At 47.3% G+C, this 24,476-nt stretch overlaps 1 protein-coding gene across 1 annotated transcript in view; it reads left to right on the top strand.

The window, feature by feature from the left end:
• The window catches only part of myo16 (myosin XVI), an 875,686-nt gene that overhangs the window by 290,510 nt on the left and 560,700 nt on the right, over positions 1-24,476 (top strand). The window contains exons 8-9 of the mRNA XM_072476270.1: positions 19,097-19,172; positions 20,324-20,483. Coding sequence (XP_072332371.1) covers positions 19,097-19,172; positions 20,324-20,483 — 236 coding nt within the window. The remainder of the gene's footprint in view (positions 1-19,096; positions 19,173-20,323; positions 20,484-24,476) is intronic.

Here is a 24,476-nt window from a genome sequence, read left to right as displayed (position 1 = left end):
TTTCCTTCCTCGACTTCTCTGTTTCCATTTGTGACTCACAATTAATATTCATTATGAACCCACTGACTTCCAAAGCTACTTCGACTACACTTCCACACACTCTGTTCCTGCAAGACTCTGTTCCATCTCACAGTTCCTCTGTCCCCATTAAATCTATTTTGCTGATACAACTTTTCAGAACAGCACTTTTGGGATGTCTTCTCTTTTCCTCAACCGAGCATTCTCACCCAGCATGGTTGACAGGACCCTCAATCATGTCTATCACATTTATCACACTTCTTCCTTCTTTCCCCTCCCTTCCAGACCCATGATAGGGTTCCCCTTGACCTCACCACCAGCCTTCATATTCAACGGATCATTTTCTGCCTTTTCCACAGCCTTCAGTGCAATTCCATCACCAGGCACATCTTCCCTTTAAGTATTCCGAGGGGAGCATTCCCTCCGTGAGACCCAGGAGAACAAATTTTCTGCTGTTCAATCTCTCCTAATCTTCCACCTATCATAGACTTGGGGCGGGATGCTCCGGTCACCGACGAAGAAATCGCGGTTGGCGATCAGCCAGAGAATCCCCGTTCACGACCAAATCAGGGGCGGTGCCGTTTCTGCGATGCTCCACCCCTCCAAAGCGCCGTACTCTGAGAGTACGGCGCGTGCCGTATTGATGGCCTCAGGTCACGTGCGGTCCCGTGTGGGGGGACTTTGCTAGGGGCTGGGGGCACTTTTGGGGGGTGGGCCAGGGTGCACGATCAACCAAAGCCAGGGGGCATTATTTCGCAGGCCGGGTCTGCGCGCAGCCGGCGCCATGATGAACGGCGAGGCCGCTGTGCGCATGCGCGGCCATGGATCCAGCAATTCTCCGGGCTATATCGGCAGCTAGAGCCGGGTGTTCTACGCTGCCTTGTTGCTATCCCCCAGCAAAACGGGGAATCGGTGGCTGTTTTGTGCCATTTTTTCTGGCATAAAACGCCAGCGTGGGGATATAGCCTCAAAAATTGGAGAATCCAGCCCCTTGCTTTGTCCTTGTCCCACCCACCCACCCTTTGTTCAGAACCGATTACATCTGTAACTTTTCCCAGTTCTGATGAAAGGCCACAGACCTCAAATGTTAACTGTTTCTCTCTCTACATAGGTGTTGCTCAACTTGTGAAGTTTTTCCCCCAGTATTTTCAGTTTATTACAGGGAAGACCAGTCCATATTGTGGAGGTTATTTATTGCGGAGCAGCAATAATTTGATGGTCGAAGGGTCAAATTGCCAGTCATCAACAGAACAGCCCTGCGATTAGTCTATCCTGGGCTGAGATTCAAAAGAAGGATGCTGTCTGAGCACCAATTTTCTCAGAAATCAACCATACATGTGTCAAATATTCTAAACCATCTGACATTTTTGAGCCTATAGGTATGCATGACTGTTTAACTGAACTGCATGATCCTGCTATTAGAGCTGGTGCCCATATTTGCCCAGGAAAGAATGAATAACTTTAGCGTGAAATGAAATGAAAATTGCTTATTGTCACAAGTAGGCTTCATATGAGGTTACTGTGAAAAGCCCCTAGTCGCCACTTTCCGGTGCCTGTTTGGGGAGGCTGGTACGGGAATTGAACCCGCGCTGCTGGCCTGCCTTGGTCTGCTTTAAAAGCCAGCTATTTAGCCCTGTGCTAAACCAGCCCCTTCTACGCTAAACCAGCGTATTGTGAGATGCTGGTTTCCTGAGAACTATTGGGACCAGTAAACCTCACCATAGATAGTTAACAGGAAAGAGAATGTGAATAGGCTCCTCCCAATCTCCTGCTGTATTTAGGAGTGAAGATACGAGGAAATTGATGAAAGATGTCTTCAATAGAGTTACAGCAAGAAATTGGTGAACTGGAAGAATTGGATGAACTCCATAGAAATTCCAGGGGAATCTCTTAATTCCATCTATTATCTGGCTTTAAATGTCATGCGCGGGATTCTCTCTCCTGCGCACCTGTTTTCTGGTGAGGCGTGCCCCCACCGGCAGCGAGAATCTCTGTCCCGGCAGCAGGCCGATAAGGTTTCCCATTGGGGGCACCCCCACGCCATCAGGAAATCTGCGGGTGTGAGTGCGTTGCCGACGAAACGGAGGATCCCGCTGATGGAGAATCCAACCCCATGTTTATGTTTAAATAGTGCGAGTCAGTTACTCCTAATGTTAGAATTCAAGTCGCTATATAACTGCAGAAATTGCTCCCGACGTCTTCCTCCTTTTTCAGAACAATGCTCGACTGCAATTTTATTTCATATTCTGTGAAATTCAATGACCCATAGACATTCGTCTCCAAAGGAGGGATTTGAGAGAGAATAAATAAAAATTTGTAGATTGCTGTGCATGCTGTTTTTGTGAGAGGCAATATATAAAAAGTAGATGGGGCTATAATCCATCATAGTGATAAGTGTAAGCAAAGTTTCTCAAAATGATTTTGTATTTCAAAGAAAATACATCTTTCCTTGCGCATGAAGAATAAAATGAATAATTTGTGTGGACAAATAATATATCGTTAAAAAAAATTAGTTATTTCGGAGTTCTATTTTGGTGCATTTTGTAATAATCCAGGAGACTCGAAGAAGAAGGCTATACAGGTTTTTTTTAACCCAGAAGATAAAGCTGCTACCACGGCATACAATGCAAATATTACAACGCAGGACTATAGGAACTCCCGGTCTGGACCATTGAAAGGGCGAACTAACGAGCCCCAGCTTGGCCACTACCACGGAAACTCATAATTCCCGAGCCCCACGGGGACATCGATTAGTGATCCATGTGGTCCTCGTGAGGGTTATCACACATTTCAAAAGAAAAGTCCACATGCTAGATCCTGTTCTGGTTATGGAAAATGTATAGATGGCAAGTTGAACGAATACAGAGGCAATTCACATTTATCTCATCCATCTAACTTGAAAAAAAATCTCATGGCACTTTAGAGAGGCACAATGTGGATGTTACTGACTGGGCTAACATTTATTGTCCATCCCTAATTGGCCTTGAGAAGGTGGTAGTGAATCACCCTCTTGAACAGCTGTTATTCATGTGGCATAGGTACACGCACAGTGCTGTTAGGGAGAGGGTTTAAAAATTTTGACCCAGCGACTGAAGGAACGAACGGCCTTATATTTCCAAGTCAGGATGTGGTATAGAGGGGAACTTCCAGGTGGTGGTGTTCCCATGTATCATGGTTTGGAAGATGTTGTCAAAGATGTTGGTTTGCACTTGAGTGCTGAATTTGTGAGCATTAGAGTGTTAAAGTGAGAGTTTGGTGACTGAGGGAGTTAGGTGAGGAGGGAGCAAGGTGCTCCTTTCATTTCATTTCCTACATTTCCTCAAAGAGCGTGAAGGGTGCCGGGAGGTTACAGAGAGTGCAGCTGACTGGGAGCAGAGTCGGAGGGCGGAGTTCCAGTTGGTTCACAGGTCAGGAAGGTAAGAGCTGTTTTTTAAATTTTAAATTTTAAAAAATTTTTGTGTTTGTTTTGTTTTTTAGGGGCAGCAAGCTAGCTTTGTATCATTTAGCAGAATCACTAATTTTAGAGGGTTCACTTGGGAGAGTAGTAGTATATATATATATATTTTTTGTTTTAAGGGCCAAACGTGTTTTTAATTCAGGAGTTCTGATCAGAGGGGATGGAGGCTAGGGCAGTTGCATGCTCCTCCTGTCGGATGTGGGTGGTGAGGGACACCACCGGTGTCCCCGCTCACTATACCTGCGGGAAGTGCGACCCTGGCGACCTATTGCTCCACGGACCTGGAATAACTGACCGTGAAGTGCTATCTTCCACGTGAGTTCACTTCAGCCATTATCACAGCGGTCTACATCCCACCCCAGGCAGACGTGAGGAAGGCGCTGGACGAACTGTACACAGTTATAAACAACTACGAAACAGAACATCCAGAGGCCTTGTTCATCGACTTCAACAAAGCCAACCTCAAGAGTGTACTGCCAAAATTCCACCTGCACATCTGTCCCACCAGGGACGGCAACACTCTTGACCACTGCTACTCAAAAATCAAGGGCATCTACCGTTCCATTCCCCGACCGCACTGTGGGAAATCAGACCATAAGACGGTGCTCCTTCTCCCGACATACAAGCAGAAACTCAAGCGGAAGAATCCAGCTAAGAAGGTCGTGCAGTGCTGGTCCGAGGAAACAGAAGAGCTCTTATGTGCCTGCTTAGAGACAGTGGACTGGTCCATATTTAAGAACTCAGCGACCAACTTAAATGAGTATGCCACCACGGTCACAGACTTCATCAGCAAATGTGTGGATGACTGCGTGCCAAAGGAAGCAGTACGTACATTCCTAACCGGAAACCAAGGCTCAATCGCAAGATTGACTCCCTACTGAAGGACAGGTTAACATAGAATTTACAGTGCAGAAGGAGGCCATTCGGCCCATCGAGACTGCACCGGCTCTTGAAAAGAGCACCCTACACAAGGTCAACACCTCCACCCGATCCCCATAATCCAGTAACCCCACCCAACACTAAGGGCAATTTTGGACATGAAGGGCAATTTATCATGGCCAATCCACCTAACCTGCACATCTTTGGACTGTGGGAGGAAACCGGAGCACCCGGAGGAAACCCACGCAAACATGGGGAGGATGTGCAGACTCCGCACAGACAGTGACCCAAGCTGGAATCAAACCTGGGACCCTGGAGCTGTGAAGCAATTGTGCTATCCACAATGCTACCATGCTGCCCATATCTGAGATCTGAGGCGTTCAAGTCAGACGACCCTGACCGATACACAAAATCCAGGTACGACCTCCGCAAAGCCATCCGAGGCGCCAAGAGAGAATATCGAACCAAGCTAGAGTCACAGACAGACTCTCGGCAATTGTGGCAAGGCCTAAACAACATAACGAACTACAAAGCGAAGCCGAGCAGTATCTCCAGCAGCGCACACCTCCCGATGAACTCAATGCATTATATGCACGGTTCGAGCAGGTAACCAACAATCCACTGTTGAGTGCCCCAGCAGCACATACCTCACCCATACCCACCATCACAGCTTCCGAAGTCAGATTGGCCTTCCTGAAAGTGAACCTTCGGAAGGCGACGGGCCCGGACGGGATCCCTGTTCGTGCACTCAGAGCCTGCGCGGACCAGCTGGCAGAGGTGTTTGCGGACATCTTTAACCTGTCTCCACTTCACTCCGAAGTCCCCACCTGCTTCAAGAAGACCACCATCATACCGGTGCCAAAGAAGAATCTGGCAACGTGCCTCAATGACTACCATCCGGTGGACCTGACTTCAGTCGTAATGAAGTGCTTCGAGAGGTTGATCATGAAGCGCATCACCTCCATATTCCCAGAATGCCTTGATCCACTGCAATTCGCATACCATCGCAACCGGTCCACAGCAGACGCCATTTCTCTAGCCCTACACTCATCCCTTGAGCATCTCGACAACAAGGACTCCTACATCAAAGCTCCAAAACCTAGGACTGGGCTCCCCACTCTGCAACTGGATCCTCGATTTTCTGACCAACAGACCACAATCAGTAAGAATGAACAACAACACCTCCTCCACAATAGTCCTCATCACCGGGGCCCCACAAGGCTGCGTACTTAGCCCCCTACTCTACTCCCTGTTCACACACGACTGTGTGGCAAAATTTGGTTCCAACTCCATTTACAGGTTTGCTGACGATACGACCATAGTGGGCCGGATCTCGAATAACGACGAGTCAGAATACAGGAGGGAGATAGAGAACCTACTGGAGTGGTGCAGCGACAACAATCTCTCCCTCAATGCCAGCAAAACTAAAGAGCTGGTCATTGACTTCAGGAAGCACAGTACTGTACACACCCCAGTCAGCATCAATGGGGCCGAGGTGGAGGTGGTTAGCAGTTTCAAATTCTTAGGGGTGCACATCTCCAAAACTCTGTCCTGGTCCACCCACTTGGACGCTACCACCAAGAAAGCACAACAGCGCCTATACTTCCTCAGGAAACTATGGAAATTCGGCATGTCCACATTCACCCTTACCAACTTTTACAGATGCACCACAGAAAGCATCCTATCTGACTGCATCACAGCCTGGTGTGGCAACTGCTCGGCCCAGGACCGCAAGAAACTTCAGAGAGTCGTGAACACCACCCAGTCCATCACACGAACCTGCCTCCCATCCATTGACTCCATCTACACCTCCCGCTGCCTCGGGAAAGCGGGCAGCATAATCAAAGACCCCTCCCACCCGGCTTACTCATACTTCCAACTTCAGGAGATACAGAAGTCTGAGAACACGCACGAACAGACTAAAAAACAGCTTCTTCCCCGCTGTTACCAGACTCCGAAATGACCCTCTTATGGACTGGCCTCATTAACACTACACACTGTATGCTTCATCCGATGCTTATGTAGTTACACTGTATACCTTGTATTGCCCAATTATGTATTTTGTTTTATTCCCTTTTCTTCCCATGTACTTAATGATCTGTTGAGCTGCTCGCAGAAAAATACTTTTCACTGTACCTCGGTACACGTGACAGTAAAATCAAATCCAATCCAATCCCCTTCAAAACAAGAATACTGCTTTGGATGCTGTTGGGGGGGATGACCTACTGGGGGAACGCCCTAGTGGCCAGATCTCTGGCACTGAGCCTGGCTCTGTGGCTCAGAAGAGAAGGGGGGGAGAATAGTAAGGCAATAGTGATAGGAGACTCAATGGTTAGGGGAACGGATAGGAGATTCTGTGGTCGTGAATGAGACTCCCGGAAGGTATGTTGCCTCCCGGATACCAGGGCCAGGGATGTCTCGGATCGAGTCTACAGCATTTGTAAGGGGGAGGAGGAGCAACCAGATGTCGTGGTGCACATAGGCACCAACGACACTGCTAAGAAAAGGGATGAGTATTCAAAAAGTGATTTTAGGGAGTTAGGTTGGAAGTTAAAGAGCAGGACAAGCAGAGTAGTGATCTCAGGATTGTTACCGGTGCCACGTGCAAGTGAGGCAAGGAACAGAGAGCGAGTGTAGCTGAACACGTGGCTACAGGACTGGTGCAGGAGGGAAGGCTTCAGATATGTGGATCATTGGGATATCTTCTGGGGAAGGTGGGACCTTACATGAAGGACGGATTGCACCTCAACTGGAGGGGCACCAATATCCTGGGTGGGAGGTTTACTAGAGCTCTTCGGGAGGGTTTAAACTAGTTTGGCAGGGGGATGGGAACCAGAGCTATGGATCAGAGGATAGAGCAGCTGTTGAACAGGTTAAAATAGTATGCAACGAGTCTGTGAGTAAGGATAGACAGTTGATTGGGCAGAGTTGCACTCAGTGGAATGGGTTAAAGTGTGTCTGTTTCAATGCAAGGAGTGTCAGGAATAAACGAGAGGAACTTAAGAGCATGGATCAGTACTTGGAACTACGATGTTGTGGCCATTACGAAGACATGGTTTTCACAGGGGCAGGAATGGTTGTTAGATGTTCCGGGGTTTAGATGTTTTCAGAAGAATAGAGAGGGAGGTAAAAAAGGAGGGGGCGTGGCACTGTTAATTAGGGAATGCACCACAGCTGCAGAAAAGGAGGTAGTTGAGGAGAGTTTGTCTACTGAGTCGGTATGGGTAGTAGTCTGAAACAAGAAAGGAGCAGTCACTTTATTTGGAGTTTTCTATAGACCCCCCAATAGCAGCAGAGAGATAGAGGAACAGATTGGGCGTCAGATCTTGGAAAGGTGCAGAAGTAACAGAGTTGTTGTCATGGGTGACTTCAACTTCCCTAATATTGACTGGAACATCCTTACTGCAAATGGTTTGGATGGAGCAAATTTTGTCATGTGTGGAAAGGAAGGTTTCCTGACTCAATATGTGATAGGGCGACTAGGGTTGAGGCCATATTGGACTTGGTGCTCGGCAACAAACCAGGCCAGGTGTCAGATGTCTCGGTGGGAGAGCATTTCGGTGACAGTGACCACAACTCCTTGACCTTTACCATAGTCATGGAGAGGGATAGGAACACCACAGTATGGGAAGGCCATAGTCTTGGAGAGGGATAGGAACACACAGTATGGGAAAGTATTTAATTGGAGGGGAAATTATACTGCTATTAGACAGGAGCTGAGGAGCATAATGTGGGAACAATTGTTCTTGGGGAAATGCACAACAGTAATGTGGGGTTGTTTAAGGAGCACTTGCTGCGAGTGCTGGATAGTTTTGTCCCACTGAGACAAGGAAGGAATGGTAAGGTGAAGGAGCCTTGGATGACGAGAAATGGAGCTTCTAGTAAGAGGAAGAAGGAAGCTTACGTAAGATTGAGGAAGCAAAGAGATGTTACGGCTCTAGAGGGTTACAAGGTAGCCAGGAAGGAACTTAAAAAAATGGACTGAGGAGAGCTAGAAGGGGGCATTGAAAAGCCCTGGCGGGAAGGATTAGGGAAAACCCCAAGGTGTTCTACACTTCTGTGAGAAATAAGAGGATGATCAGAGTGAGAGTAGGGCCGATCAGGGAAAGTGGAGGGAACTTGTGCCTAGAGTCTGAGGAGATGGGGGAGGCCCTAAATGAATATTTTGATTCGGTATTCACTAGAGAGATTGACCTTGTTGCTCATGTGAACAGTGTGAACCAGTTTAATAGACTCAAACAGGTTGATATTAAGAAGGAGGATGTGCTGGAAATTTTGAAAAGCATCAGGATAGATAAGTCCCCTGGGCTTGATGGGACATACCCAAGGTTACTACAGGAAGCAAGGGAGGAGATTGCTGCGTCATTGGCAATGATCTTTGTGTCCTCACTCTCCACTGGAGTAGTACCGGATGATTGGAGGGAGGCAAATATTGTTCCCCTGTTCAAGAAAGGGAAGAGGGAAATCCCTGGGAATTACAGACCCATCAGTCTTGCGTCTGTGGTGAGCAAAATATTGGAAAGGATTATGAGAGATAGGATTTATGATTATTTAGAAAAACATAGTTTGATTAAAGATAGTCAGCATGGCTTTGTGAGGGGCAGGTCATGCCTCACAAGCCTCATTGAGTTATTTGAGGATGTGACGATTCACATTGCTGAAGGTCGGGCAGTGGATGTGGTGTATATGGATTTCAGTAAGGCATTTGATAAGGTTACCCATGGTAGGCTCATTCAGAAAGTTAGGGGGCATGGGATACAGGGAAATTTGGCTGTCTAGATACAGAATTGGCTGGCCGAAAGAAGACAGCGAGTGGTAGTGGATGGAAAGTATTCCGCCTGGAGGTCGGTGACCACTGGTGTCCCGCAGGGATCTGTTCTGGGACCTCTGCGCTTTGTGGTTTTTATAAATGACTTGGATGAGGAAGTGGAAGGGTGGGTTAGTAAGTTTGCCGATGAAACAAAGGTTGGTGGAGTTGTAGATAGTGTTGAGGTCTATTGCAGGTTACAACAGGATATTGACAGATTGCAGAGCTGGGCTGTGAAGTGGCAGATGGAGTTCAACCTAGATAAATGTGAAGTGATTCATTTTGCGCGGTCGAATTTGAATGCTTAAGACTTTGATTTGATTTGATTTGATTTATTATTGTCACATGTATTCGTATACAGTGAAAAGTATTGTTTCTTGCATGCTGTACAAACAATGCATACCGTACATAGGGAAGGAAGGTGAGACTGCAGAATATAATGTTACAGTTATAGCAAGGTGTAGTGAAAAGATAAACTTAATACGAGGTAGGTCCATTCAAAAGTCTGATGGCAGTAGGGAAGAAGCTGTTCTTGAGTCGGTTGGTACGTGACCTCAAACGTTTGTATCTTTTTCCTGCCGGAAGAAGGTGGAAGAGAGTATGTCCGGGGTGCGTGGGGTCCTTAATTACGCTGGCTGCCTTTCTGAGGCCGCGGGAATTTTAGCCAGAGTCGATGGATGGGAGGCTGGTTTGAGTGATGTACTAGGCTACATTCACGACCTTTTGTAGTTTCCTGCGATCTTGGGCAGAGCAGGCTCTATACCAAGCTGTGATACAACCAGAAAGAATGCTTTCTGTGGTGCATCTGTAGAGGTTGGTGAGGGTCGTAGCTGACATGCCAAATTTCCTTAGTCTTCTGAGAAAGTAGAGTCGTTGGTGGGATTTCTTAACTATAGTGTCGGCATGGGGGGAACAGGACAGGCTGTTGGTGATCTGTACACCGAAAAACTTGAAGCTCTCGACCCTTTGTACTTCGTAGATAGGATAGATAGATAGATAGGATAGATGCGGGCAGGTTGTTTCCACTGGCGGGTGAAAGCAAAACTAGGGGGCATCGCCTCAAAATAAGGGGAAGTAGATTTAGGACTGAGTTTAGGAGGAACTTCTTCACCCAAAGGGTTGTGAATCTATGGAATTCCTTGCCCAGTGAAGCAGTAGAGGCTCCTTCATTAAATGTTTTTAAGATAAAGATAGATAGTTTTTTGAAGAATAAAGGGATTGGGGGTTATGGTGTTCGGGCCGGAAAGTGGAGCTGAGTCCACAAAAGATCAGCCATGATCTCATTGAATGGTGGAGCAGGCTCGAGGGGCCAGATGGCCTACTCCTGCTCCTAGTTCTTATGTTCTTATGTTCCTGTTGATGTAGACAAGGGCATGTTCTCCATACGCTTCCTGAAGTCGATGACAATCTCCTTCGTTTTGTTGACATTGAGGGAGAGATTATTGTTGTCGCACCAGTTCACCAGATTCTCTATCTCATTCCTGTACTCTGTCTCGTCATTGTTTGAAATCCGACCCACTACGGTGGTGTCATCAGCAAATTTGAAAATTGAGTTGGAGGGGAATTTGGCCACACAGTCATAGCTGTATAAGGAGTATAGTAGGAGGCTGAGGACACAGCCTTGCGAGGCACCGGTGTTGATGATGATCGTGGAAGAGATGTTGTTGCCTATCTTTACTGATTGTGGCCTGTGGGTTAGAAAGTTCAGGATCCAGTCACAGAGGGAGGAGCTGAGGCCAAGGCCACCGAGTTTGGAGATGAGTTTCGTAGGAATGATGGTGTTGAAGGCTGAGCTGTAGTCGATAAATAGGAGTCTGACATAGGTGTCTTTGTTATCTAGGTGTTCCAGGGTAGAGTGCATGGCCATGGAGATGGTGTGTGTTGTGGCCTTGTTGCAGTGGTAGGTGAACTGTAGTAGATCAAGGCAATCCGGAAGGCTGGAGTTGATTCGTGCCATGACTAACCTTTCAAAGCACTTCATGATGATGGATGGCAGAGCCACTGGACGATAGTCATTAAGGCACGCTGCTTGGCTTTTTTTTTGGTACAGAGATAATGGTCATCTTCTTGAAGCAGATTGGGACCTCGGATTGTTGTAAAGAGAGGTTGAAGATATCTGCGAATACCCCTGCCAGCTGATCCGCGCAAGACCTGAGTGCTCGTCCGGGTACCTCATCCGGGCCAGTGGCTTTCCATGGGTTGACCTTCGAGAAGGCTGCTCTGATGTCTCTAATGGTGATCTCAGATACAAGGTCATCCGCGGATTCTGGGGTGGAGGACTCACTCTCGCTCTCGCTGATTTCTTGCTCTAAGCGGGCATAGAATGCTTTGAGCTCATCAGGGAGGGGTGCGTTGGAATACAGGTTTAAAGGCAGGATTCTTGGAAGTGTGGAGGAACAGAGGGATCTTGGGGTCCACGTACATAGATCCCTCAAAGTTGCCACCCAGGTTGATAGGGTTGTTAAGAAAGCGTATGGTGTGTTGGCTTTCATTAACAGGGGGATTGAGTTTAAGAGCCGCAAGGTTTTGCTGCAGCTTTATAAAACCCTAGTTAGACCACATTTGGAATATTGTGTCCAGTTCTGGTCGCCTCATTATAGGAAGGATGTAAATGTTTTGGAGAGGGTACAGAGGAGATTTACCAGGATGCTGCCTGGACTGGAGGGCATGTCTGATGAAGAAAGATTGAGGGAGCTAGGGCTTTTCTCACTGGAGCGAAGAAGGAAGAGAGGTGACTTGATAGAGGTGTACAAGGTGATGAGAGGTATGGATAGAGTGGATCGCCAGAGACTTTTCCCCAGGACGGAAATGGCTGTCACGAGGGGACATAGTTTTAAGGTAATTGGAGGAAGGTATAGGGGAGATGTCAGAGGTAGGTTCTTTACACAGAGACTGGTGGGTGTGGGGTCACAGAGGTGGTGGAGTCAGAGTCATTAGGGACATTTAAGCGACTCTTGGACAGGCACATGGACAGCAGTAAATTGAAGGGGTGTAGGTTAGGTTGACCTTAGATTAGGAATAATGGTCGGCACTGCATCGTGGGCTGAAGGGCCTGTACTGTGCTGTACTGTTCCATGTTCTATGAACCTTGGTGAGTTGCTCTCTAGTAGGTGGTACATGTTGCAGTCACCGTGCCATGGTGGTGGAGGGGGTGAAGATTGAATGTGATGGATGGGGTGCCAATCAAGTGGGCTGCTTTGTCCTGGAAGCTATTGAGCTTCTTGAGTGTTGTTGAAGCTGCAGTTACCCAGGTTGCCTGATGGCACCCCCTACCTGGTATAATTACAATGTGGGGAGGGGCAGTCAGATAGGCGGTGAACAGATTGTCCACTGGATTTAAAAAGTCCTCCACCTGCCTTCAAACCTGTCAACTGGGAGTGTAAAATTCAGCTCCATGCATCATTAGATGAAGTTACCATAGCTAACATGCTTCTTACATAATAGGTTCTTCAGTAAAGAACTAATGATTTGTTAACATAATTGATGGAGTAATGATCTTCATTTGATTATTGAGAAGTGCACTTTAGATTTAAACATTATTTGTTACTATTTAAAAACAGTGCCTATTGACATTAAGCCAGAGCATAAATGATTATCCCACAATATAACGAATCATGGACACGATGAAGTTATTTTCTTTGTTTTATTAATACCGTATTGTGCTAATAGGGGAGTTGCATTTTGTTTGAGATGTTCAAATATTCCTGCTCATACCTGCTGAGGTACACATTATGATATTGTGGAACCACTGAAAAAAGACCAAGAGACATCTCTTGACTTCATCCTGGCCAACATTCATCCCTCAATCAGCATCATTAACATCATTGTGACCATACATTTTTTTCTTATTTGTTTGACTTTGCTGTACTCAAATTGGCCACTGATGGCTTCTAGAACAGTAAGGAATGCACTTGACCAGTAATTAATTTGGTGTAAACACTTTGGAACCTTCTGAGGATGTTGAAAGATGCAATATAAATGCAAGTTCTTTCTCTAACTGATATATAATCCTGCGAAAGGCATCTTCAAAATTAAAATTCAGACATGTGTTTTAAACTTTAGTGCTTCTGGAGGACAATGTTTTGTGCCAGGAATACATATTGGAACTTTCTGATAAGACGAAAATCAACTTCACATTCTCCTAAGAGACAATGATCTGGAGTTTACAAAAAAAGTAACGATGCTGCGATCGGCTCTCACAGTTATTGAACAGAAAATCAGTTTACAACTTCCGGTCGCCAGATATGCCAATTTAAACATAACGTTTGTGAAGCTGCTGTCAGGTGGTCCTGCTCCTTCAGAAGCTGTGCTATACCAGTATCTCAATGAGAAACTCATCATTGAAACCTCTGCATGAGAGATCAACTTGCCAGAAAATGTTAGGACTTGTCCATTCCAGTTTTTTATAGCGTACCTTCACACCCAAGCATTTTTCTTTGCCCTTTGGGGAATAGTGGGAGAGGGATGGAAGTACTCCTGAGCTGATTATCAGCCCGTTGAACCACGTTATGAATGCTCCTTCTGTGCCCTGTCATTGAATTTGAACCTGGAGCTTCTGGTCCAGCAGTAGGGATGTGACCACTACGCCCCATGGCCTCCTGTCCACTCCAGTGCAAGTACATTTGTAACACTTGTCAATTGTAATTACTCTGCAAATTTGTAACTTATACCTTCTAGTTCAGACTCTTCACTCCTCAGTTTTGGAGGAGATACATGGTTGCTTGTTGCGTGGTTACTGAGGATACAGGGATAGAAGTCTCTACAGCCATTTTGGCAGATTACATTAAAATAGGTGGGACGGTAAGTTGCAATGATGAAATAAGAACCTTATAAATGGATAAAGAAAGGTTAGGAGAATGGGCCAAAATGTGGCAGATGGAGTTTCATAGAATCATAGAATTTACAGCGCAGAAGGAGGCCATTCGGCCCATCAAGTCTGCACCAGCCCTTGGAAAGAGCCCTCTACCTAAGCCCATACCTTCACCCTATCCCCACACTTCCAACCTATCCCCGTAACCCAGTAACCCCACCTAATCTTTTTGGACACTAACGGCAATTTAACATCGCCAATCCACCTAACCTATACATCTTTGGACTGTGGGAGGAAACTGGAGCACCGGAGGAAACCCAAGCACACACTGGGAGAACGTGCAGACTCCGCACAGACAGTGACCCAAACCGGGAATCGAACTTGGGATCCTGGAGCTGTGAAGCAACTGTGCTAACCACTGTGCTACCGTGCTACCCAGAATTTAATCTGGATAAGTGTGAGGTCATCCATTTTGGTCGGCAAAATGGAAAGGCAACTTATTATCTAAATGTGGAGAGACATCGGGCTGCTCCAGTGCAGAGGGATCTGGGTGTCCTTGTGCATGAGTCGCAAAAAATGAGCATCCAGGTACAGCAGGTAATAAAGAAAGCAAATAGAATGTTGGTATTTATAGCTAAAGGAATAGAGTATAAAGGTCAGGAAGTGCTGTTGCAACTAATAATAATAATCTTTATTAGTGTCACAAGTAGGCTTACATTCACACTGTCATGAAGTTACTGTAAAAATCCCCTTGTTGCCACACTCCGGCACCTGTTCGGGTACACTGAGGGAGAATTGAGAATGTCCAATTCACCTAACAAGCACGTCTTTCAGGACATGTAGGACAAAACCAGAACGCCCGGAAGAAATCCACGCAGACACGGGAGAAGGTGCAGACTCCACACAGACAGTGACCCAAACCGAGTATTGAACCTGGGACCCCGGCTCTGTGAAGCAACAGTGCTAACGACTGTGTTACCGTGCAGGGATTGAGCAGTTGAGGTCTATACTGTAAGGAGTTTAGAAGAATGAGAGGAGATGGAAGGTATGTAAGATGATAAAAGTTATGGATAAAGTAGACATGGAGCGGGTGCTTCATCTTGTGGGGCATTCTAGAATGAGAGGTCATGGACTGAGCGAAGGTGTTCCACAAAGTGATCATTTTACGTTTAGTCTCCCCAATAAAGAAGACGTCATTGGGAGCAGCGAATACATTAAACCATATTAAGGAAGTGGAAGTGAAACGGCACTTAACCTAAAAGAGTGCTTCCGGCCTAGAATGATGTGGGAGGAGGTAAAGGTGAAGGCATTGTATCTTTTGCAACTGCAAGGGAAGGCGCGTGGGAGGGGGATGTGGAGTTGGGCGTGATGGAGGAGTGAACCAGGGTGTTATGGAGCAAGTGGTCCCTGCATAATGCTGACAGGGGTGAGGGAGGGGGCGGGGGTGCGAGGGAAAGAAGTGGCAACATCATGTTGGAATTGACAGAAATGGCAGATGATGATATTTTCAATGTGGAGGCTGATGGGGTGGAAAATGGGGACAAGAGGGAGGGGAAGGGGTGAGGGCAGAGGTGCAGGAAATGGGTTGAACCCAGTCAAGTGCCTTGTCAACCACAGTGGGAGGGGGGACCCTCAGTTATGGTAAAACAAAACAGACATGTCAGAAGCACCATTTTCGAAGGTGGCATCATCATAACAGATGTGATGGAGGGTGGATAAACTGGGAGAATGATATAAATTCCTTGCAGGAAGCAGGGTGTGAGGAACTGTAGTCAAGGTAGCTGTGCGAGTCATGTGGGTTTGTGGTCAGTTTATCATCAAATATGAACAGTAAGAAGTTTTACAACACCAGGTTAAAGTCCAACAGGTTTGTTTCGATGTCACTAGCTTTCAGAGCGCTGCTCCTTCACCTGAGGAAGGAGCAGCGCTCCGAAAGCTAGTGACATCGAAACAAACCTGTTGGACTTTAACCTGGTGTTGTAAAACTTCTTACTGTGCTCACCCCAGTCCAACGCCGACATCTCCACATCATCAAATATGAAGACAGATAGATCGAGAAAAGGAAGCTAAGTGTCAGAGATGGATCACGTGAAGATGATATCGGGGTGGAAATTGAAATCAAAATTGATCAATTATTCCAAGTGCAGACAAGAGGAGCATGAAGCGGCACCAATACGGTCATTGGTGTAATGGAAAAAGAGTTGTGGGAGTGGGTCCGAGTAGGACTAGAACAAATAGTTCCACATATCCCCATAGAAAGACGGGCGTAACTGGAGCTATGTGGATATCCATAACCACACTTTTTATTTTCAGGAAGTGAGACAAGTTAAAGGAGAAATTATTTAGTGGCAGAACAGGTTCAGTCAGGCGAAGGAGCATGGTAATGGAAGGGGATTGTTTTGGCCTCCTCTCAAGGAAGATATAGGGATCCTTCATGCCCTCCTGGTAGACGATGCAGGTGCAGAGGGATTGGACATACATTGTGAAGAGGAGGTGGTTCGGACCAGGAAACTGGAAATTGTTGATTTATTGTAGGGCATCAGAGGAATCGTGAATATAGGTGGGAAGAAACTGGAATAGGGGAGAGGGACTGGAAGCATGATCGGAAGAAATGAGTTTCATGGGGCAGGAACAGGCTGATATCATGGGTTAACCAGGCCAAAGCAGCCCTGTTTACGGATTTTAGGAAGGAGGTAGAAGCGGGCTGTGCGGGGCTGGGGGGCTGAAGTTGGAGGCTGTGGATGAAAGATCTCCAGAGGCCTAATTTGCCCTAATTGGACGCCTAATTTGCCCTATTTTGGCCAGACACCGGAGACAGCAGCAGCAGCGGCAGAAGGGACACCAAATGCTCGTCTAGGTGTCTCCTCAGGAGGCAGTCAGCTGGTGACCATTGCCGGTGACATCTCCTGCATCCCTAGCCTCTGGAACTCCTCCAAGTGGCTATGGATCTGCTGGAGTGGCACTGACATCTTCTGAATGTCCTGGCCACTCCCTAAAGTCTCCATCAGCTCCGGGTAACCCTGTTCCAGAGGCTCAGCATCAGGTGGGACCCAGCTGGGTCGAGGGATCCAGCAGACCTCTGACTGCTGTCTCGCCTGGGGATTCCTGCCTCCACCTGATGTGCATCAGCAGCAGTGTGGTGCTCACCAGATTGTGCCCCAGAAGCCTGACCACTAACATTTCCCACCGAGGTGTGCGTATCTGTGCTGGTGAAGGGTGGGGAAGACAGCTGTGCTGCGGCTATTATGCTGGCATCCTCGGAGCTCTCCTCCGAGGTGGTCTCCTGGGAAGCTGGAGAGGGGGCCACCTGGGATGGGCTGGCGCCATCGGCTGGAGGACCTGCTGGAGAATGGACATGTGGTCAGTGGGAGAGATGGGTCAGTAAGGCAATACCGACTCACGTTTGACAGGTCTCCCAGATGGAGTCCGGTGGTTCCTCACCTCTGCGGCATCTGTCAGCCTTCACGTTGGTGACTGCTCTGTCCTCGGCCACAGCGGTCACCTCCAGGGCACGGTCCTCAAAGGTGGTGAGGATTCTGATGTCTGGCACCCCTGCGCCAGTCTGGGCCCTCTCCTTATGATTATGGGAGAGCTTTTCTCTGTGGGAGACACAGAGGGCATCCTAAGCCACAAGCGTGGTTAACAGTGGTGGGAGGGTGTGTGTGAAGGGTGGGTTGGGGGGGGTTGAAGGGGGAGGGAGATGGAGGGAGGGTTGGGCTTGCATGGAGAGTTGGGGGGTGGATGCTCCCTGTGGGTGGACAGGTCTTGGGGTGGGGGTGGGGAGAGAGAATGGGGTGGTGCTGGTAGCAGGGTGGCATTGGGGTTTACTCACTTGTGCTGCCCGGTGTAGGCCACTGACCTTCTTCCTGCCCTGGAGGCCAGTCCTCCTGGTCACACTCCTGCCTCTAACTCGCCTCCAACTCATCCCAGGTAGCTTTGGCTGCCCTGTGGCTCACTCTCCTGGACCCTCGGCACCTGTCTTCCACGGCATCTCGCAGCTACCCCAGATCAGCGTCCCCGAATCTTGTGGCTGGTCTCCTAGGCGCCATTATTGTGAGCTGGCTGGGGTTGGCTGAGCAAGTGCAGCTTAAGTGCTGCTTGACCTTGTTCGCGGGAGGCTGGCGAGCGTGGTGCCGGTGAATTGACTGACAAATCTTCATATGCGGTGGGAAGCTTGTGAGGCCTTGTTAAGTGGGCCAATTAGCTTTGAATAGCGTTGCTGGCCTCACTGGGCCGAGCACCGGGAAGCTCGCGGCAATTCCTGCTCGCTACCACACTTAGAAATCTTTCTGGAGAATTTTAACCATAATATTTTGAGGTGAAACCACGCAACACAATAATATTGTGAACACTTTAGGGTAGATTTTATTAGCCCTTGTTCACAGTGAGAGAACTCGTGAGCTGAGATTCTTATGTCTGTTGCACGTAAAAGTCTTAAAAAAATATTTTGTATATGTGTTTAAACCTTTAATGGAGAGGCCATTTGTAAGTTTGTATTCTTCATGCTGGACGTTTCCTTGAGTTCAGCATCACCACAATGTGGATGCTGGAGGGGGAACTGTACAGATACAGAAGAATGATGCCAAAGTTGCTTTTGAAGCATCATGCGAATCCTAATCATCTTAACGGCAATGATGAGAAACCCTCAGGTTCGAAAATCTGAATCGTTGAATTTGCATCAACCTGGCTTGTTTTTCTTTGCGTTTCAAAGGTTGATGGATAAATTATCCAAAGTATTTGAAATGATTAAAAGATTTGACGGGATAGGTGCAGAGAAAATATTTCCTCTCGTTGAAAAGTCCAGTGCAAGGAAACATAGGTTTATTTAGATCAAGACCATTTAGGAGTGAAACGGGCATATTTTTACGAACATGCTGTGGAATCCCAAATAAGCTGCAGATAATATGTCACTTGCAGTTTTCTGGATTTAAATTATTCTCTCAGGATAGCGAGGGATATGGAACAAATGTGAGTGAATCAAGTTGATGTCATGATCTAATTGAACAGACTTGAGGGGCTGAATGGCCTACTCCTCACCCTATTCTCATGGCAACTAGATGTTTTGAATAATAAAAATATGTAAAGATTAAAGTAAAATGTGAAAATGCTTTTCCTTCCTCTGCAGATTGCCATAGTGAAGTTGCTTTTGAAGCATCATGCGAATCCTAATCTTCTTAACTGCAATGATGAGAAACCCTCAGGTTCGTAAATCTGAATCGTTGAATTTGATAACTGAGTTATGACTATTATTGTACCTCCTAATAAAATGTAACCTGTGAGACAAATGAGACTTACAAATCTCACAGACACACATGTACAACAAACTATATTTATACAGCGACTTGAATGTCAGGGCAGCACGGTAGCACGAGTGGATTGCAGTATGGCTTCACAGCGTCAGGGTCCCAGGTTTGATTCCCTGCTGGGTCACTGTCTGTACGGAGTCTGCACGTTCTCCCCGTGACTGCGTGGGTTTCCTCCGGGTGCTCCGGTTTCCTCCCACAGTCCAAAGACGTGCAGGTTAGGTGGATTGGCCATGATAAATTGCCCTTAGTGACCAAAAAGGTGAGGAGGTGTTATTGGTTTACGGGGATAGGGTGGAAGTGTGCGCTTAAATGGGTCGGTGCAGACTCGATGGGCCGAATGGCCTCCTTCTGCACTTCTGTCAGGAGTCCAGTGGGGTCTTGGAAATGGGAGAGAGACAGTACCATAATCACCTAGAAGTTATAAGTAGTTTCAATATTTCTAACTTTCCTGGGTAATTTTTCTGCAAAGAGAGTCAGAACCAACTGAGCTCTCAGATGGTTCCAGTGCAGAGTAATTTCCCATTGGAAGATTAAACTTCCTGGGTATTCCTTGGGTGTGGACTTCCTGGGGGTTCCCAGCGCATCTTACAGGGTACCTCCCAGGTTCGGTGGATTGGTCATGCAAAATAAATTGTCTTTTAGTAAACAAGGAATGTGCAGGTTAGGTGGGGTCATGGGGCTAGGTCAGGGGAGTAGACCTTGGTAGGGTGCTCTTACAGAGGGTTGGTTTAGTCTTGATGGGCCCAATAGCCTCCTTCAGCACCTAGTACCTTGTCCTTGATATCCTCTCTTGGCTCTCTTCGCTCCAGCACGTTCATTTCAAAATCTAGTTCCTTATTTGTTTATACTTCCATGCCTCACCCTCCCTTTTGCAACCTCCTCTACCTTAACTCACAGATGACAACAGGACCAGATTTCCACACAGTTGTATTCTGTTCTGTGAAATTTATGTGTTCTGTGAATAATGCTACTCAGAACATAATTTCCACAGACCCCACGTGATGAAAGAGATTTTCCGGAATGATTGATGTTTTTCTCTCTATTAGATGTTGCACCATCTGAATGTCTTGAAGATATCCTTTTGAAAGCAGAGGAAGACTGGAAGGAGACATGGAGACAGACTGGAACATTTTGCCCTGATCCAGAAATGCAAGAGGAAACATACGAAGAAATCATTCATGATGCTCCTGTGCCAGTGAAAAACCTGTAAGCTTTCCGATTATAAATGACCATTCTACACACACCCTTTTATTTTGTGATTTAACATTTTAGAGTTTGAGAGCAAGGATCTTTTTCTTCATTATTGCTGAAAAAAATGCTGTGAATCTTTTCATTTTGCACTCATCAGAACAGATTTGCAAGGATATCAAATCTCAACCAATCAGAGTCTACTTGCCAACTAATTAGCCTCTCACACAGCATACATTTTCATCTTCTTGCAGCTGTACTCCAGCTCTACACTATCAAGCAACATTTTCTTTGTATTGCCAGATTTAATAGGTTATCATTCAAATGTATAACCAAAGTTAAGGCTATAGGGTATACAGCAGACACGATCCAAAATATTTAAGTGTTTACTCTTTTTTCTGGTTAACTTGTGTAGTCAGAAGGGTTAGGAGAGCTCCCCTGCCCTAGGATTTCCTCCCTCTACACCAACTAGGAGACCCTTCCGACCATTTTCGTAAGTGTCAAGCACTGTTACTTCCTGTTGTCTGAAATTCTCCTCCATATCTGACAGATTCAGTCAAGAGACTGTCATGGGCTTATTGCGGATGATGTCTTGGAGTTCAAATTTGCCAAGTGTCATGCTGTGGTTCCCATATGGTTTGCCATCTGCCTCAGCTACTAACCATAGAACTCTTGCCCTATTTAAAAACAGCCATTTGGCATCCTCTTCATGAAGAGTTTATGATTTTCAGAGAGCATTGAAAAGTGAAATGTCATTGCAGACAATTCAATGAAACAGATACCAGTCATGTCGATATATCTATATATTTTTATATGTGCCAAAATCTTGGGAAGGGGAAAAATATATGTCAAATGAAAGATTGTAGCCAGGGGGCAGGATTCTCCGTTTCTGAGACTAAGTGTTGACGCTGACGCAGGACTTGTGAACTTGCGCAACAGCAAAACTGGCGCTGAACCTGGATCAATTCAGCAACTATGGAGGGGCTAGCATCGGCGCACGTGGAACACAATCGATTCCAATGAAAAATGGTGCGTGATTCGCCATGTCCGTGATTGACACTCGGGAAGCTGACAAGCTATAGCTGCTTATACACACTTCGCTCCCCACATACACTCATCCCAGCCAACAAGATGGCACTGGTTGTGATGGAGCGTACCCATACAGCTGGTGGGTTGACTGGGGTCAGAGGGCACCTAGGGGAGTGGCCTTGGGGGACACCTATACAACCCTTGGACCGAGGTTCACAGTGGGCAGTCAGTGGCGAGTGCAACTGCATGGCTGCCTTGCCGGCAACGGCAATGGTGTTCCAGCCCGTCCACCCCGATCCCACAGCCCAACTCTTGGCCACCCCCCCCCGGTACTCCCCCCCCCCCCCCCCCCCCCCCACACACACCCCTGGCAGAAGCCCCTCCTAGACAGCGTCACAACTATCAGCAAACTATTACAATGTTGGTCACTTTCCGTACCCCTCTCCCTCAGCAGCCACGACGCCTGTTTCACTATTTTGAAAAGCCCAAGTGAACCTCACCATCGGGAAATCGGCCCATCAGAGGTGGAGCATCGCGGAGGCCTGGAGAATACTGGGTCGGGCCCACTAATGACATGCAACGTGTGGTTACAGTACGTGCGTTCTGGGCTGCATTGACTCTGTTGTTGAGGTGATGGAGAATTATGATTTAGCCTTGATGTACATCTCTGGATGGGTACTTCTTATAGGTACAAGGAGGAGAAAGTTTTTCTTTGCATCCAGTTATTGCATACGGATTTTGATTAAGAACAATATAACACTTCATTAATTCTCATATGCATATCAATCATTACCCTCACTTAGGTTTATAGATGGCATTGGTGCTATCTTTTACCTTTTCATGAAAAAGATCTCAGGCTGAATTCTCAGTTTGGGAGACTTCCTGCCAGAACTGAATCGTGTCCAATTCAATTTCCCACTGGAGATGCTATTCGTTCCACGATTCAGGACATGCAAATTGGCCAGCACTCTGCCAGCGTGAATTGGAAGCAATTCCCAACCCAGGAGGTGGTGTAACCACTGCGACCAGAATTAGCATGAAAGAGCCTGATAAGCTGGAGCAGCTGATTAGCATTCCATTCACCACACATCACATTCATTGCAATCACGAAGATGGCTCAGAGAAGACCTGCCCCCTGATTTTGGGAGTCTGAAGTGGACTCCTCTCCCCCAGAGTGGGCTGCAGTGTCCTCCCGAGCAGCATCTGGGAGGAGGTGGTAGGGGCAGTCAGTGCTGCCAGCCTCACCAGGAGGAGACATCTCGTGATTCTGAGGGGTGGGGGTCACTGGTGACGCCCCAGCCCTGAGAGGGGCCGAGTGCCAGGGAGGGTTCCTAAGGCCATGATGTAGGTTAGGGGTGTTCAGATTTAGGGTTGCGACCCGCGGGTGGGTCGTGGGCAGGTTTCAGGATCGCGGCGTGATCGTTCGCGGTGTTCCCAATCGCAGGAGGAACGCCCAACGGCCGGGACTGACTTTTTAAAATGCCGGCCAGGCTTTTCCCCAGGGTAGAGGGGTCAATTACTAGGGGGCATAGGTTTAAGGTGAGAGGGGCAAAGTTTAGAGTAGATGTACGAGGCAAGTTTTTTACGCAGAGGGTAGTGGGTGCCTGGAACTCACTACCGGAGGAGGTAGTGGAGGCAGGGACGATAGGGACATTTAAGGGGCATCTTGACAAATATATGAATAGGATGGGAATAGAAGGATACGGACCCAGGAAGTGTAGAAGATTGTAGTTTAGTCGGGCAGTATGGTCGGCACGGGCTTGGAGGGCCGAAGGGCCTGTTCCTGTGCTGTACATTTCTTTGTTCTTTGTTTGGAATTTGAGATTGCCGGCCATCACATGCATGCATACCGGATCGTGCAGTGAGCAGGCTCGGAGCCCAGTGGAGTGGACCGCCTCCTTCTGACTTCAGTGCATTGTCCACGGCCATTTTTTTTCAGTAAACGACAAAGTCCTCCCACCAGAAGTGGCAGCAGAGAACAGATCACGCTCCCCATTCGCAGATGTCATGTGTTCTGGATGCGAGGGAGATTCCTCTATCTTGTAGCTGCCGGCAGTGCTGGTGTGAACTTCAGGGCCTCTGGTGAACAACCCATGAAGATGAAGCTGTAAACAGGAACAAAGCAGCATAAAGATGATTAGTTAAGCTTCAGGTTTATTAATTGTGCTGCTGCAAATCAGGATTCAAAGTTCATGTGTGCTGCGTTCAGGGAAGCACTGGCAAATGAAAGTTTAAGACCCTCAAAACCTTGAAGACATTTGAAGACTAAACATGGCGAGTTCCAGGACAAACGCTTTATTCTTTATAACAGATGCAGTTACATAACGGATGCAGTTACATTATCAGAAATGTAACATTGAATAACAAAGCAGGTGAGATCATTAGGATCAAGCAGGCTCACCTGTCACATTGAAGGTAAGTGAAAATGGTGCGTTACGAATGTTGACCGGCGTGGGTCGCAATGTTCGGCTGGCATGGATCTCGATGGATGGCCGGTTGGCAAAAATGGGTCCCGGGCAAAAAAGTTTGAAAAACACTGGTGTAGGTGTCCTTTGGTTGGGGTGAGCTCTGATAATCCCCTACTTCCTCCATAGTGGGGTTGTGTTTCAGAGCAGTGTACTGAGGAATGCCAACACCTGGTGGGCCAATTATTGAGTGGGGCCATATCCATCACCTTGATGATACCGCTGGGGTCTGAGGGTTTCCTGGGGTGGCCTGGGTGGGCTCCCACATCTCCAGCAGTTCTTTGAATATTTAGAGGACACAGTGAGCAGTCAGCAGTGTGAGCAGCCAGGAGCCTGTGAGTAGCATCAAAAGGGTGTATTTAAATCAAATACTGCAGCGATGCCGGTCTGAACCAGACCACCCTGACCGGAACACCCGACCGGAACACCCGACTGGATGGCTGGCCGCCGCTCAGCCCCTAGGTTCCAGTCACGCGATGTGGAGGCGCTCCTGGACGCAGATAAGCAGAGGAGGGAC

This window comes from Scyliorhinus torazame, chromosome 15, assembly GCF_047496885.1.
Source record: "Scyliorhinus torazame isolate Kashiwa2021f chromosome 15, sScyTor2.1, whole genome shotgun sequence".
NCBI lineage: Eukaryota > Metazoa > Chordata > Chondrichthyes > Carcharhiniformes > Scyliorhinidae > Scyliorhinus > Scyliorhinus torazame.
The sequence above is the reverse complement of the archived record's forward strand: the minus strand, read 5'-3'. Positions and strand labels throughout refer to the sequence as shown.